The following is a 17696-nucleotide window of genomic DNA, read 5'->3' on the forward strand; positions in this document are numbered from 1 at the left end:
AAGAGGATTCTTGAGCTACAGTCCAAACGCAAGAGCAAATGAAAGAGCACTATTTGAGGACACATCAAGCAAGAGTATCTCCAGAAGAGATAAGAGAATCAGGAAGAGTCACTGGACAAAGTTGATCGTCTGATTTCTGAGTACAGTATTTCCAAAGGTTCCTGTTGCTGCCTACTTTCATTCTGCAGTACCTTAAGCAGGATCTAATTTATAAAGTATGAAGAGGCCCTTCAATCTGCCTCAGATGATGCAGAGGAAAGGATTTGAAGTACAAACAACGATGTCTTATGCTCTACATTAATAAATGGCTTTATTCAGTAATAAAACCTATTTCAGTCTAGTATTATACAAGAAATTAAACTCATTGAACTTAAACATGGATGGAAGATTGGCTGACTTCAGGGGTTTTTTACTTTTGATCTGTATCCAATAAATTTCAATCACAAGACAGGATCATCATGTACTAAACATGTTCTTCAGTTAATGTTAAAATTTACTGGTATTAAATTAACCACAGAAAAGTTGCACTTTGCCCCTCTGCCGGCAGCAGTAACATACTGAGCATTACAAGGGAGAAAACCGGAATTCAAATAAAACACATTCATGAATGTATGCTAAGATCTATGTACCTTCATGATTTTATGCAAATTAATTTACTTAGTGCTTTGATTCTTCAATTAAAATAAAAAGCAAAAGAAAACATCTTTTCCTGCATGATATACATGATCTTCTGCATAAATATGACACCTATTAAGTAGCTTTCTTTTTGTTTTCAAACATGATCTTAGAAAGTGATAAATATTCCAAGCCTTCACTTCTTGCTCAGCTAAAACTCTTTTTGAAGTTGCTAAAATGCTTATGCTTTGATCCTCCTTCAGAATTGCTGGTTAAGACACTGAGTCCATGCAGAATATCATCATTTTAAGACAATTTCACACAAGGGTACAATTCCAGTAATTTAATCATTAAGGCCTTTAGAGTACAATTCAATAAATGTTTTCCATTAAATAGACTTTGTTCTCAACTGACTAATAATTTTCACAAAAAGCATTTTATTTCCAAAATGAACTTTTGTACAGAAAAGAATACCTTCCCATCTTCTACAAAAATCCCAAACAAATAAGCAACAGAGTGAAAATAGTCGTTGGCAATATTGGGTTGCAGAAGAAAGGAGGATAATTTTGTATGCTTTTTTTTAAATTTCAAAATATATGAGTGTTGTGGCCTCACACTACTATCACTGTTAGTGGACTAGGACTCTCAAACAAAATGTACTTTTGCTTGTGAATTGTTTCTCTATGATTTCTGTAATATACAATGACAGCACAGCTAAAGATATCCTAAAGCAAAACTAGAATTAATATGAAAAAGTTTATGGAAAACACTGAGACATCAGGCACTTCAGTTGCATTGCCAGATAAAGAGTATGAGATTGATTTTGTTTGAATAAATATTTCTTACAAGCTTCACAGAAAATATCAGAGTAATTTTCAGAAAAACACTAATTACAGTAAGGTTCTTTATAATGAAAATTCCCATTCATTCAGACCGATTCAGGGAAAAATGAAATACATTCCAAATGGAGAATTCTTTTCCAAATACAGAATTATATTAACCCCAGCAGGATTCTTATGAACCTACAGTTGTCTAACAAGTACTTTTTGTTCTTGTTTAAAGCATCTGTGGAGGGCATCAATAATACTTAAAAAATTTCATTTTATGACTTCCTTTATGCAGAAATAGAAGATCCTCTGGACAATTGGGGGCTAGCTAAGGGGAAGAATGGGATGTATTAATCATAAAGTAACAGAGAATTTAGATTTGTAGACAGTTCTAAACAGATACTAAGGGAAGATAGTGTCAGGCCGAGCTGGAAGAGATTAGGTTGGAAGATTTCTTATTTGGGCTCTTTCCTTGTGTCAGGATGTTGCTGGTAGCTAAACATTTCAGAGAAAGTGTTTTACTCAGCTTGTGTTTTAAATTAATGTCTATGTACGGTGTGAGTGAACTAGTATGAGGTGAAAAAAGACATTAAAGAACTTGACTTAAAACTCCCTGAGTAATTTTCATGGTTATTTGTCATTCCCATGGGTTACTGTTGGGATCACTAGAACGTGTTCCTGCTTCCTTAGGGAAAAGAGTTATTGCAACTTACACAAACACTTTTCTCTGTCCCCTAGGTTTTTCTTACAAAAGGAATATAACATTTGAAAAATTTGTTCTGGTGAATTATTAGAGGAGTGGAGGCTAACAGCGTCTCTGGAAATGATGAGGACTCACTCCTTTCTGACAGTTTTGCTTTGGAGCTCTGTGTTTTATGTGGTTCGTATGACGCCATCCCAAAAAAGGACTAACAAGCACTCACACAGTGAAAGGATAACAGGATTGTCAGAGAATGATGGAAAAACACTGCACCGCACCAAGCGTGGTTGGATGTGGAATCAATTTTTCCTGCTGGAGGAATACACAGGTCCAGATACTCAATACGTGGGCAAGGTAAGCCTTGTGTTTAAAGGATCCTTTAAAGGTGTTGCATCTAACACCCATGGTACTTTCACTCCTTCTCCACAGCTGTTTTGCTTTTCGTACAGCAGTGGTCCCAATTTCTCGTTATGTCAAAGCACACCACGGATCACCTGAGGTTCCATGATTGTTCAAAGGTGTGAGAGAAACAATGAAGTTCAGTGAAAAAGGAAAGGAAATTGTTCAGACTAAAATGTTCCAGTTTCTTATAACATATGCCCATGCAAGTTTTATCACTTTCTCAGCTGTTAAGCATAAATATTAGATAAGAGAATATAAAAGTTATGATTTCATACATCTGCCTTATGGTTTTTTACCAGAGTGCTGGTCTGTATACTTTCTCAAGTGAAATATACAATTCTGTTAACAATAAAATTACTGTCTCTCCATGATTCCAAGTAGGGGTGTAATGTTTGAGGGAAAAAAAAATCTGGGGTTTTTGATTTCTGAAATAAACTGAAAATTTTATTAATGAATTGTAGGGTCTTACATTCTTTGAGATCTATGTCAGATGTCGTCAACAATGGCATCTCTGAATTCCTGTTGTCTCCAGTCCTACCTTTTCTGATAACATGACACTCAAAAATTTCTAGATATTTATCCCTTTGGTGTCTCAACATCCACAGATCTGACTTATGGTCTAGTATAACCAAGTCATCTTTATCAAGATCTAGAATATCAGAGACCTAGAATACACTCAGAGTGACTTACAATTAAGGAAATGTTTATCTTAATGGCTTAAATAAATAAATGTCCAATTCCGTTTCTGTCATTCATCCACAATGTTGTCACTAGCTCTTATTATCAGGTAATTCTCATTTTCAGGTGCCTAGCTACGAAACTGATTTGGACATTTGTAGGTAAAACCTCCAAAATATTTTGAACATTAGCTAATATCTCTGGTTGTGGGAGACATGATCATCTGGAAACCATGAAAATCATCTCCCTATATTAAGAAACAAACGTCAAAGAAGTCAGCCCTTGTAACTAAAAACTTGATTCTTACCTTGTTCATGCCAACACCTGTACAATTCTGTTTTGCATTGAATAAATCGAATGTGAAGTAGCAGAAATTAGACAAAGGAAAATAAAACAATTGCTAGATCTGTTTATCAGTGTGTAAAAATTTTGTTGTAGGCAAAAGGGTCTCCAATAAAGGATGAGCCAATTGCATAGAGATACTTCTAAAAACAATGTGTTTACAAGTACTATTGAATATTGAGTTGACTTGTGAAGAAAACCTACAAAAAAGTGCACAATAATTCAAACTCCACATCTGTAAATTTACCTAGACTGACAGAAATAGACTGATATTTTAGTAGAAATCTGTCAGAGAGGAGAAGCGAATGTCAAACATTAGAACTGCTTCCAATTTCAGTCCCACTGAATATAGATGAATGACCTCAAAATACTTTAACACTCAAATAAATTAAGCTTGCATCAAGACCATCACCACCATCCCTGTTTCACAAAAGGAATGCTTACATATTATATTGCAACACATGCAAACTTATCAGAGCAAGGTAAGATTGCATCTTACTTGTTCTAAACTAACAAAAAATTATTGGACCTTATTACCTTAGACTTAAGTCCAGGAAGAAAAACCAGAGGGCTGTAGAGCAGATGGATCTGAGATGTTTCACTTCTTTTAACTCAAATTACTTGTTGATATTTTTTACCCTTCACTACAAAATATTACACAAAGACCCCTGAGAGAGGTCAGCGTCATTGATTCTTTAAACAGGTGAAAATTACCCCAAATATTATCCTGTGTTCCAAAGAGGAATTGCATTGAACTGATGAACTCCATGTGTTTTCATTGATTTTATAACAGTGTATACCATGGTGAAATGATCCCAGTTCTTTATACAGTGGAATAAAACCACAGTAAATCCATTTTTAGTTAGTTCATATTATCATAGGTACGTGTGACATACAGCACCAAGAGGGGGCTGCTACAACAAGAAGGATTTCTTTTTAAAGAAATAAAAAGCACCCCAACAACTTCATTGAACATCATTATTCTGAGAAAGGCTTAAATCTCAGGTTTAGTATTCTCCTCTTCAAAGTGATGGTAATTAGCAAACTAGTGTGTGTGAAGTAAGAGCACTTTTATTCCTACCCATGGGGACTAGTTCATAGCAAGCATTCTTATCTATCCCCTCTTTAATATGGATATGCACAGGCAGATGGGTTTCTGGGGTAGAATAACAAATCTGGTACTAAAATTTAAATAAACTGAATTAAGAAACTTTATCATAAAATAAACTTCTAGGGGATCATAGCCATAATATTAAAAAATTAGTAATTTTTACAGTTGGATTGCTTGCAGCCACCCTTCAAGGATGGGGGATATATGCAGAATAATTGCCTTGTGAATGTGATGGGACTCAAGGTAAATCCAGACAATTTACCCAGTATGCCCACCTCACATCCTTCTTTCCTTCTGCAAACTCAGAGGATTCATGTCTCAAACACAGGTGAATGCATAAAATACATTGTTTCTAAAATGCATAGGGAGATAAACATTGCTCTAGAGACTTTACAAATGAAATATTCAGTCAGATGTGTAAGGTAAGCTGTAACAGAGTCCTCTTTAAAAAATTAGGAACAAAAAATAAATTCTAAAATATAAAAATGTCTATGTTCTTTCAAAATGCCTGTTGCCTAGTGAGATGCATATCTAAATCAGATTATTAGTGGGAGGAAATTTCAGAGGACATAGAGAGAGAAACTTTAAAACCTGATTCTGGCTACTAAGAATTCACAGAAAAAGTGGGTTACAATATAGTATTAACAGTTAAATTTGTGAAATTATTTTCTTTTTGAAGGAAGAAAGACAACCTGAAAATTTTTTTGTTACAAAATAAGGTGTTGAGAAAATAAACACCTGCCTGTATGTCATATCTGGGTCTTTTGCATGGGAGGGGCCATAGATCCAGCCTCTTAGCTGCTACTAACTTTAAGCCCCTTGAAGAACCTGAAAGTCAAAACACTGATCTTTTATGAGAAAAATTTACCAGATCAATTAACTTCCTACCAACCTATCCAAAGACATTATTATCTTAAAAATGGACAAGTAGTTCAGGAAGTATTAAAATGCTGATGAGGAAAAAACTTCACAGAAGGCTCTAACCAAATACCCCTCAAGGAAAAATAGTTTAATTTTCCAAAGATAATATTGATTTTATGTGTCTCCATCTCTAAATGACATAACTGATACCCACTGAATGGACATCACTTGTGCAAAATGCCAAATACTTTTAACTCCACTCCTTATGAAATATCCATAGACAAGAATAAATAGACTTGATCAAAATCATGAGCCATTTTGGAAAATATGGCTTTATGTTTTGCAACAGTATATTGAAATGATTTCAAGATATGAGATTTTCCCCTCTTTTTAGTCACCTAATTACTTTTTTTTACATGGAAGCTCTACTCTCCCTGTATCAAACAGGCACCTTGCTAATAAAAAGGCTGCTAATTTGATGGACAGATAATGGATGAAGCACCATGCAATGTATTTCAGAACCAATCATAAACATTACAACCCAACACCTGTCATATCCCAGAATTTTAAAAAGAAGAAGCAAACAAGAATAAAAATATTTTTTTCACACCACCTGCAACTCTTATTTCTCATAACAAAGGAGGAAATACAAAATAAAAAATAAATATCACCACTCAATTTTAGCTGCTCATGAATAACATCCTGTTTAACAACTTCCATAAACACAAATTAACTAGGTTCTGCATCTCATAAACAGCATTTAAAGTGGATGAAAACTCAAGAATTATCTCTCTTCTATCATCAGTTAAACCAAGTAATTTGTTTCATGACATTAGTTTGTGTGTCTTAACAAGATGTAAAAAGTGAAAAGAAAACTAGTGAAAGAGTAGTTTTCTGGGTTTTTTTTTTTGTTTTTTTTTTTGTGAGGGGGTGGAGGTGTTTGGTTTTGCTTTGTTTTTGGAAGGGCAGGGTACAACATATATTTTAATGCAGACATTTCTTTCTTGTAATCTACATTTATAAATATTCAGACATCTGCAATAAGGTTGTATGCTATAGCAGTCTCTCTTAAAATAGAGATACAAAACCAAAAGAACTCAATTAAACTCCATAAATAATTATTTACTTAATAACGATTTAACTTAAAAACAGTAAAAGAGGTATCACTGAATTGCCAGCCTCACCAGACTTGGTTATTTTTTAAAAATATTCACTCAAATGCCCCTTTGTACCGAACAGTTTTGAGGTTTTTTTCCTTATTATTTAATGGAATTTGATAGTATTTTCTTGTAAATATAGACTGTAAATATATTAATGGCTAAAATATTATTTCACATTACTTGGCTCTCTGCCTTTGGTACACCTACCAGTCCAAAGTAAGCTCACTAATAATATGAAAAGCAGCAGAGAAGTTGGATACCTGAGAGCAGTAAAGCACTTTCTTCATTAGTCTGATCCTCATTTATTCATGTCCTCTGAACTTGTTGCTGAGGCCTTGGCCATACTCAGCCTCTGCTCTGAGCAGCTGGGAGGAAGAAGCCAGCAGGGGGGACCCAAAAATGCTGGCTCTTGGCAACACTGCAGTGCCCAAACCAGCAATAACCTTATCTGCTCCATCCTGAAGCATAATGTTCTCTTCTATAGCAGTTTTTACTTATTGCCAAATGCTGTTTTCTTTGTGTACTGAATTTTTATTTTTATCTTGCATTTGTAGTGAGAGAGAGAAGTTGCCTTTTTACTTGCAACCTAAGTCAATTTATGCATTTTTTCCTTAAGGATTTCTTCATAGCATTTGCTACTTTTCCTCTACAGAGACAGTTTAAGAGTGACGTGTAAGGATGAGAGAATATAAGACGCACAATCCTTTCAGTGTTTCAAGTGTGCTCTCTACTTTGTTATAGCTACAGTCCATTTGTCCTCCCTGTAAAACAATTGCAATCAGGACATCAATAAATGCAACTAGAAACAGAATGGTTTTTGATATCTTTTGACTTAACACTATGGTAAATTAAAAAAAAAAAAAATTACAAAAACCCCCACAGAATCATAAAAGAATCATATGCTTCTACCATTTAAAGATATAATTCAACTGGGGGAAGATTTCATCATATTCCTTATATATTCCATTTAGTATGCACTGTATCCCAAAGCCATCTTATAAATCACAACTTTTGAAGAAGGGGTAATAAACTATTTTCATTAGAACCTTTGTTCCTAAAGTAAAACAAATATTTTAAGATTGAATAAAATATGAAAATTAGTAGGGTCTCCTTTTATCTTTCAGTAGGATCTCCTTTTATCTTTCCTTTCTCAGACCTCAAATTTTCCCTTTTATTTGAGTAAATACAAGGAAATAATGATGTATCAAAACAGAAAAGGGGAAAAAAATAAAGACAGTAAATACCAAAGAATTATGAAAAACAGTCTAACCAATACTTAAAAAATGCAAAAGAGAAAACTTCTTTGATTTGGAAATTAATAAATCATCTCCACTTACACTGCATTCTTCAGTTAGCACATTTTTCAATAAATATTTGATCTAGTTTCAAGCAGCCATATCCTAGGCAGATGAACCACCAAAATGAAGCTAAAATTAAAACAGACAAACAGAAGGGGAAAAAAAAATTAAAAGTGCCACAAGATGTCCCTGTCTTAGACACATTCATAAATTAATTGTGGACACCAATACGGAGCCATAGTTTTACTCGTTTAAAAATTATTTATTTTTTGGAGGCTTTCAACATAAAACTTTTTGAAAAATTCTGGAAGTAAAATTTATTTTTGTCAAAAAATAATGTAAAATAAAGTCTTCAATAAATTTTGCTATTTTAAAAAAGAAGGCTGGAGGGCCAGGGAAGAAAATGGTGAAAGACAAATGTTACATCTTCCAAACAAAATGGGACTCTGTTTTTCTAGAAAGGGCAGCAGGAATTTCTGACAACACATTTTTGATTGAAGTTTGAAAAACAGTGACAGAGATCACTAATAGTGATTAGAGATCTAATCACATCATGCATAACCCAAGTATAAACTGTTTAAATAGGAAATATCTTGAATGTTACATTGAAAGAGTGGGCCTAAGCTAGAATTTTGCTGTCAAATTTGAACATCATATTTCACATAAAATAAAGAATTATTTTTGAAAACAACTGCAATGATCAGAGGTTTCAAAGACATGAATAACAAGAGTGAGTTGGCATTGTTTGGTACAGATAGAGCAGCTGTCATGAGATCTGACAGCTTCTGTTTCTTCAGCTACATAAAGGCTGTTGAAAAAAAATCTGAAGTTCTTGTCATGTTCAGGGTGAGAAGTTGGGTTCATATTGTCATAAAGTTGATTTACACTTATCATCAGGAAAAAGTTTTTTGATGGTAAATACAGTCAATACAGTTAAGTACTAGGTAAAGAGCTCTCAGAGAGACAGCATTGTATTGATACTGGAGGTTTTCATGACAAACTAAAAAAAAACCACATGCCAGAAAGGTGACAATGATACTCCCTGGAGGCTGAAGTCTATGTTTCTCTTTAGGGCCCTGGCTGTTCTGTTCAAAAGGCTTCTGTGCATGTTTTTCAAGTTCAACTGCTGAATCAGCTAATCTGCTTTGAGGCGAAAAATTAAAAAGAAAAAAAAAAACCCCAAAAAAACCCCAGAAATATAAGAAATGAGGAAATCCTCAAAGTTTTCATTGCAAATTTCCCCTTTCTCCTTTTCCTTGTTTTTTCCATTTCCTTGTCCCTTCTTCTTCTCCTCTTTGGGGACAGAACATCCAGACTGGAATGATTTTCAATTTAAAAAGAATAAAACAGGAAGCTACAAAATATGTACCTTTATGGATATATTTTCCATATTTAATGGAAAAAGGGGAGTTTTCAATATAATTTTTGAAAATTTAGCAACATTAATTGAAAAGTTCACTCATAGCAAAAATGTAGGTCTTCTAAAAAATTAATAAGCTGCTTTTAAAGCTAAAGTTAATTCATGACAATTCAGCATAGGCAAAACCAGCAATATTTCTCCAATTCTTTTCTCTTTTCCCTCTCTCCCTCTATGCTTCTCTCAGGTGTGGAAAAAGTTATGTTCACCCAATACAAACCTAGCAGCAATGGCATGGAGTCTACTTTATAGTTCTCCTCAATGCTTGCTCTTGGCTTAGTCACAGCTACCCTTCCCTGGGGATGTCCTGAGTGTGCTCAGAGCACCAAAGGTGTGGGTCCAGGCACCAGGAATGAGAGGGCCCCCACTGTAGAGCTCACTGGAATTGAGCATGTTGACAAACTAATAAAAAAATCAAGGCTTGAAGTAAAACCACCTATTTTAAAGACACGGTGGGCATGGAGAATGGAGTTGTCTTCTGTCTGCAGTGGTAATTTCCAGCTGCCAGTTAAAACATAATTTTCATTTTAATAAAAAATGGTTTTTCTGAGCTTAAATGTCTCTTGTTCTTGTCAAGGTCTATATGTGAAAAGGCCTAAGAAGGTCTGGCTTGAAGATCTGTCTGGCTCAGGAACTTGGCACAATAGGTAATTGTTATCCGTAGAATAGCTCTATCTTATTAAAGATCCTTGGCTAGTATTTCTTAACCTTGTAGCATTAAGCCTGGGAAAAGAACATTAGACCAGTGGCAATCTGCAGACCTATCATTACTTATTATCAGGCAATCATTTATTGTGCATTAAAAGGTGGGAGGCTGAGGAAAACATGTTTCATGAGATATTTTTCATTAGGTTGCTTATTTATTCCCTTGATTACATTATGGGAATGATTCTGGAGAGGGAAAGTGCTTTGACTACGTTGTGGTTTACTGGTACCTGCCAGCCCAGTGATAGAGTGCAAAAGCCATCAGAGCAAAACAGTCTGTGATAACCTAAAAAGGTCAATTTGGCAGCATCAGAGGATGGTATTGTGCAATGTCTTGTCTGTCAGGGAGAGGGTTATGAATAGTCATCTTGACAACAAATAGCAAAGCTGTCAACAAGCAACTGCCAAGAACAGCAAATGCTTTCTTCCTATATGTGCCCGATACATCAAATACTGTGTATTGCAGGAATCATCACACATTTCAGTCTTCTGGAAAAGGGGGAAAAAAGAAAAAATGTTAGTCTAGTCCATGTAATTGGCCAATTTAACATTATGCTGGGTATCAATCAAAAGAGGAACCTGTGAACTCTTACCAGTTTTGGAAATACATAACCATGGTCTGATCATTGCTGTATGTATTGCTGTAGCAGCGCAAACACACTGGGCAAATTTCTGCTCAAAATAGGGTCAAGAAACACTGCTGAAATCCCTCTTTTCTGTTTTTACATAACAGAATGTAGTAAAATTAATAAGAAAACATTACAACCTCCATGAACATTTCAGAAGTCACAATTCCTCTCTGTCTTTCTTCACATTTCAGACACAATTATGCCCATTTCAGACGGAAGCCACTATAGCAGTTTTTTCAAATTTTGAAAGCAAGGAAATGACAACCAGGGTGATAATACTAATTGAATCATTTAACTGAAAAGAAAGTTTTGTTACGTATTCTCCATTTCCATTGGATGAACTTAAGAAGAAATAGCACCAAATTATCTCTTACTTTAGTTGTAAAGCTCTTGCCAGAATCTCAAAGAGGTTTTAGAATGGTTAATTCTAAGAAGGAATTTTTATCCCATATCCTGCCATAAAAAATATTAGTAGTGCTGGAAAAAATTATTAATAAAATTTGACTAAATTTTTGGTTTATGTAAATTTTATTTTATTTTTGCCATCTGTAAATTGTAATTGCCAACAATTCTCTAATGAAGCATTTCCTCAGAACATGTCTGTGTATGAGTTATTCCCACACAATATGACAAAAAAAAACCCTCTGGAATAGAATGAGAATAGCTATGAAATATTGGGCTAAATGGTAAATCAGAGTACACTATGAAAAGAATAAAGAACCAAATATTTACTATCTACCTACTTGGGGAGCAGTGTCTGAATTTGTGATGTAATCGATTGCTTTAACTTTTCCTAAAGCACTAAATGTGATATTGTTATACTTCTACTCAAGCATTCATAAAATTAATCTAACTTAAAATTTGTATTTGCTGTCACCACCTGTAGCCATTTTTGACCTTTGAACTTCTAGCTGTTGCTAGTTATTTCTGATTAAGAGCTGAATTAAACTACATTTCCAAATATTGAGAACAAATTTGGTTCTTTTAAAAAATTCAGGTTTAAATCTTCTATGAAGTTAAAGTGGAATTAAACACTAATATATCACACTGATAAAATTTTGTAAGTACTGATGTAACCTTTAAAAATGGTGCTTTTCTGATAGCTGAGTCTTACAGGGATTGTGGAAGTAAATATATTTTTCTTTTTAATAAGCATTTCTGATGAATGAACACTGACAAACACCAAGAGGAAACTGAGCATTAAATGTTTATATACAACAGGTAGCTGACTGATAAGAACAAATTAAGAAATGAAAAATCAAATATTAAAAGTATTTTCTTTCCCTTTCTCTCTACCATTACATTATTTGCATTTAAAAGGATGAGATTAACATCCCTGTAAAACAATAATTTTTAAAAAAAGAGGAAAAAAAAAGACTGCATGTTCTATGCAAAACAAGTGACTAAAATAAATTAACATTTGCCTTTAATTTTAAACCTATATAAATTATATATAAGCAATTGGTGTGAACAATAAAATAAATTTAAAGAGGAATTTGGCATGGAAACAAATATTTCTGTATCCATCATCACTGAAGCAAATGGAAGGAAGGTTGTTGCAAGAAAGCAAAATAAATCATTAAAGTATGTTGAGTTATTTTTTAACTCTAAATTTCATGGAACATGCAAATACATTAATCTCCGTAAAGGCTAGTAATTATGAAATGGAAGAGGTCATGGTTTGATTGCCACACACTCCATATGAAAAATTTAGAATCACATACAGAAAGGCATGAAGTGAAGGGAAAAATATGAATCTGTAGAAGAAGAAATTATTCAGTGCCTCAAAATTACGGAGGGAAACAGGAATCGCTCATTCTGTTTTCATCTTATTATAAATACTGCAATTAATTTTTTTGTAGCTCCAGTGGCTAAATCTGGTCTGACTCCATGTTGTGTAAAAGAAAAAGAAGAAATAACCCCCCACCCTCACCCCTATAATTTAAAGTCCTTTTATTGTCCTAAAATTTTTGGAAATATATATCTGTGTGTTATATCCATGTAAATCGCTGGTTTATCTTCACGATAAAGAAAGGATTTACACTGATGTCTTTGATGCGAATATAAGAGAAAAGGATAAGTCAAAAGTTAAAGTCATGATTCTAGGATTAATAATTTCCACATCCATAAGTATAATTCAATGAAATTTATCAAAGTTTTTTACATTAAATACAGGCGCTGACAAAACATCTCTTCTGAGGAGGAGAAAACAGAGTCTCTGAAACAGTGATTTGAGATCACAGAACAAGTCAATGACAACAGTTTGATGCAGAATGGAATAGGGACAAATTCTCAGATTGGCAAGGCTTATCTATTTGGAGAAATCAAGATAGAAAGGAGAGCATTCATCAAGAGTGAAAAAAATTTGAAAAAAAACACTTCAGTTCCCTTATTTTATTAATAACAAAATCCCAATTTCTATCTTAAAATCTATTTTCAAATGATTAACAAGGTCATGGTCAACATTTGACTCCAGTTGAAGATGCAGGATAATTAACAAAACAATCAGTTTTGTTATGTGTGTTGTGTCCTTCTCCTAAGGACAGAGAATTTTCTTAGACAAAAATAGATTTCAGAAAAGAATGGAGACAGTCATCATTGAATTCTCCAGTTCTCCCCCTACAAAATTTTTTCATAAAGTTATTACAACATTAACATCGATGCATTCAGAATTTTATCTGCCTTAACAACATGCAAATGCTTTGACTATCCTTGCTGTTGAACTAATAATATAGCTATTCCCTTACGCACCTCCTGCGTTTTTTCCTTTTTCATTATTATTTGCATTACAAAACTTTTATTTTTTGAATTCTTGCTAAATATCTCCTGCACTGTCTAATTTCTCCTTCTTAATCTCACTTCATCTGACCAGTTTGCAGATTCAGCTATTAAATTAAACATGAAGCAACACTGTTGGTGTGCAGGGCTTTAGGCTTGGTTTGGGCCTTACACTTTGATTTCTCTAGGCACTACTTCTCTTTCACGGAGTTTTCATTGAAGCCCCAGGGAGCCTTGTCCTGGCTCCCCTCTAAGCCACAATCCTCAGGTTTGATCAGACAGCTACAATCAGCCTGTGGCTTATGCAGAACCTGAAGTCCATCTCAGGCACCCTCCAAATGTAGTTACACTCACCAGTTTCTGTGGGGCCATGGAAGTCATTAAGGAGTGTTGATAACTATCCCAGCCACTGCCTTGTCTTTGCCCTCATTACAGTTATGACTTTTCAAATTTTGAAACAGGATTTGAAAGGACTATATGAGTAAGTAAAGCAAATTTCAAAAAATGCAAAATGAGTGACAGATAAGAAAAAGAAAAAAATAGATTAAACATTTTTTTCTTAACTACTGGTTTTCATGACATTCTTCTTGAAAAAATAGCTTCCTCTACGAAGCTACCTTATCATAATACAGATTCAAGGCTTGGTTCTTATTATGCCCTGTCCTGATTAAATCCTTTTCTTTGATATACCTACTTTTGAGACTCTCCCAGTTTTTTCCAGGGATTGGGCATATGCCTGTCTTGGAACAGACATGGGGCAGGGGAATTGCACTCACACTGATGAAGGTATGACATGGATAACTCTACAGGATACTTTCACTGACTACTCTTGAGTTGGTATGACAATTTACATTTTTGAGACAGCAGAACAGAGAAACAGTACAATTTAAAAGAGTTATAATTATAAACAGTTAATTAAAATTAACTTCAGTTTATGTTTTTCTTCTTTTCTTTTTTTTAATCAACACTGTCAATAAATAAGCAGTAACAAAGTACCTTAATGATAATTTCAACAGTGAAAAAAAATGACCTTGTCTTCTTTTCTGTACTGTTCATTTGAAAATTTGTTTTTAAATAAACATTTAAGATATTTAATGTACCACCACACAACAATGGAATTCTGAATTTAGTATTGAGGAATGAATTAATTTCTTCTAGTGAGGTGTGCACAGTGTCCACAAAATATTTTTTTTTACCAGTTTGCAAAGCATGATCTTAGGAAAAATACATAATTTTAGAATTAATCTTTGTGGTAGACGTCATTAGGAATCAATAAGCATGAAACAACATAATAACTTTTCAGATTTGAAATGCATTCATGTAAGAAACAAGTATGTTTTAAGGAGAGTAAATAATATATTTTGAGTATTTCTGGAAACTGCATATCCAGGACCTTAAAAAAAATTCAGTCAGCAGACCTGTAGTATGATTTTGTTTGCTTGGTGCTGAAATCCTGGAAGTCTGTTTACATATTTAAGGCCAAAAACACCTCTGATCATATTGGTTTACATCTCAATATCCTACTATTCCATTATACTGTATGACTTCCTAAAAACCATGCAGTCTCGATCAGTGCACAACTGTCTTTAAGTATAAATACACATATATATATATATTTATGCACATGAAATTATGATCAGAAGTGACAAAATACTCAAATAATCATATTACTGATATATTCTTGAGGTTGTTGTGGATGACCCCATTCCTGGAAACACTTAAACACTCAGTATATTTAGTCAATACAGTCCTTGTTCAAAGTTAGGGCAATGAATACCCAGACAAGTTAAAGGGCATCATATTCCTGAAAGAAAATAGAACAAATCATGAAACCAAATACAGGTCTAACATAGTCTAAAAGTTCTAAATTCTGGGGTCAGGGAGGCAGGGACACTAACATAATCAAAAAATAAAATGGTCAGAATGACTGCTCTCTTAAACCAGCACCTCCTGTTGCCTCTGAGATAAAGTACTTGGCTAAAAAACCATTGGTCTCCCCTATTAGAGTATTTCTTATAAGCTTATTAGTACAGAGCTGAGCTCAGAGCAATTAGTTCTGCAGAGAGTAGGAGGTAATCCATCCATGTGACAAACCCATGTTCCTTCTAGGCCAGAGCTTTTATTCCTGCCAATCTCTGTGCACATCTTTTGGAACCAAAGGACATTTTGAGTGCCTCTGAAACAACAAGGAAAGTCATTTACGCAGACATTTCACTCAGGAGTTTCTGGTGAAAGAAAAATATATCCTCTGCTATTGTGAAACCTTTAAAATAATGATGGATTTAGCACCTTTTCCAGAGATTGATTAAAGTGGCAGTGGTGGTGTTATGATGTCATAATTTCTGACCTATGGACACAATTGATGACTGGAGTCACTTCCTCTAAATCTGTATCTTATGTTATGGAACTGACAAATGTCTGTGTATGGCAAGCCATAAATAATAGCAAAAAAAAAATCGACTCTTTTCATCAGTCTGAAAACCTATAACTCAGGTGTTGATTTGGAGAGTAGAGAGAAAAAAATTATGTGCTCTGAAATCCAGTTCTTTGTGCAGGAGTAAGGATGCAACCATTTTTGCGGGTTTAACTACAACTTATAAAGGGCACAGGAGACACAGAAGGTAAGAAGGGTAAGGAGGTGCATGAGGATACAGCTCTGATTTTCAGGATTCCTTCCTATGTCTGCAGAATACTTATATAGAATTTCCCCATCTTGTGTTTGTGTCATTCTAACTAAAAGACTACTAAGAATTCTGCTGAACTCTTCCTGAATGGAAACAAGATTTGCCCTTAAGTATTTAGTAAAAATCAGAACCTGCAGCTGATGTTAGCAGCGTTTTTTGCAATATCATTCTCTAGAGAATTGCTAACAATAGACAGCTGAACACAAGAACCAGATGCTGGAAAGCAGAAGATAAGGAAAGTAAATGTCATTTGCCTTGTTTAATATACAGTCACTTAGGTTACCATCACACAGAGAGTCTGGTTGTTTAATTAAGAAGTGTGTGCTGATGTCACAAATTCAAGTCAGGTAAATACATTGCCATTTAGCATATACATAAAACTTTTGATTAAACACATATAAATAGGAAATTAAAGCAATTCATGCACTGCTACTTCAATCCACACTGAAGAACTACTGCAGCTATTAAGTAGTCTTTAGAGTTTTTAATTACTTAAAATGCTAATGAAAGAGAATATTGGCTGAGCTGCTGTTGATGCTGTATCCTAACTGCTGCAGATCTCACTTAGGTCTGAAATTATACAGTAGGGGCACTAGCTAATATCCTGCCTGTCACTAGCACTCAATACATTGTATGTGAGATTTTAGGTTTGGCTGAGATGATACCAGCCCTTATTTCAAGCACACCACTTTCATTTTTTGATTAGAATTAAATTATTTTGTTTCAGGTAATACTTATCCTCTTTCACAAATACTGTCTTTCCTACCTTTATATACGCAACCTTCTTTAATTGGAGCAACCAAGAACGATAATTACAGTCAAATTCCCAAGCTCAAATCAATTTGTGTTTTAATACATACTGGTATAACTTGGAAAACTCAATTTCTGTTTCACAGTTTCAGAATAAATAGCACCATATAATCACCATATATGAATAGAAATTTGATGTAAATAGACACATGGCTTTGTAGAAGAAACATACACACATTTTCCTTTACTTAGCATGTTTTTTCCCTCAGGCCAGGAGCTTTAGCTAAAAACTGTGATTAAAAGATTTTTGAAGAATCCTACAAATACAGAAAAATTCTTAATTTTTCTCTAGTTTTAGAAAGGGTCACTTTGGACAGACCTGAATAGCTTATGCTTCCATGTGTCTTCCCATTTTTTTCTATAATACTTAGTGTTTTAAAATTTAAACAGATAGAAGGATATTTCAAAGAATCATGATAAGTCTGACAGTTAATAACGTAATTCATGTTGATAGTTCATTCCATGTACAGTCTATTATTCTTTCTCTACACATTTCCCAGATCCAGGAGTTCTGGGCACATACCTAACCCCAACACTCTCTAGCTGTAGAGCTATTGATATAATGCTTATGGCTTATGAAACATCTGAAATTTCCTCCCACCTTTAAAATATTTCTGACTTTAGAACTCTGCACCTTTTCAGCCTCCCATGTGCATCTCTATTCTAACTTTGCTGTGCC

The 17696-nt window shown here is 34.2% G+C and overlaps 1 protein-coding gene across 3 annotated transcripts in view; it reads left to right on the forward strand.

Annotated features, from left to right (window-relative positions):
* The window catches only part of CDH9 (cadherin 9), a 96864-nt gene that overhangs the window by 27649 nt on the left and 51519 nt on the right, over positions 1–17696 (forward strand). For all 3 annotated transcript variants that reach the window (XM_064705449.1, XM_064705450.1, XM_064705448.1), the window contains exon 2: positions 2181–2496. In XM_064705449.1, coding sequence (XP_064561519.1) covers positions 2266–2496 — 231 coding nt within the window. In that variant the 5' untranslated portion in view covers positions 2181–2265. The remainder of the gene's footprint in view (positions 1–2180; positions 2497–17696) is intronic.

The sequence above is a fragment of the Zonotrichia leucophrys genome, chromosome 2, assembly GCF_028769735.1.
Source record: "Zonotrichia leucophrys gambelii isolate GWCS_2022_RI chromosome 2, RI_Zleu_2.0, whole genome shotgun sequence".
In the NCBI taxonomy this organism is placed as follows: domain Eukaryota; kingdom Metazoa; phylum Chordata; class Aves; order Passeriformes; family Passerellidae; genus Zonotrichia; species Zonotrichia leucophrys.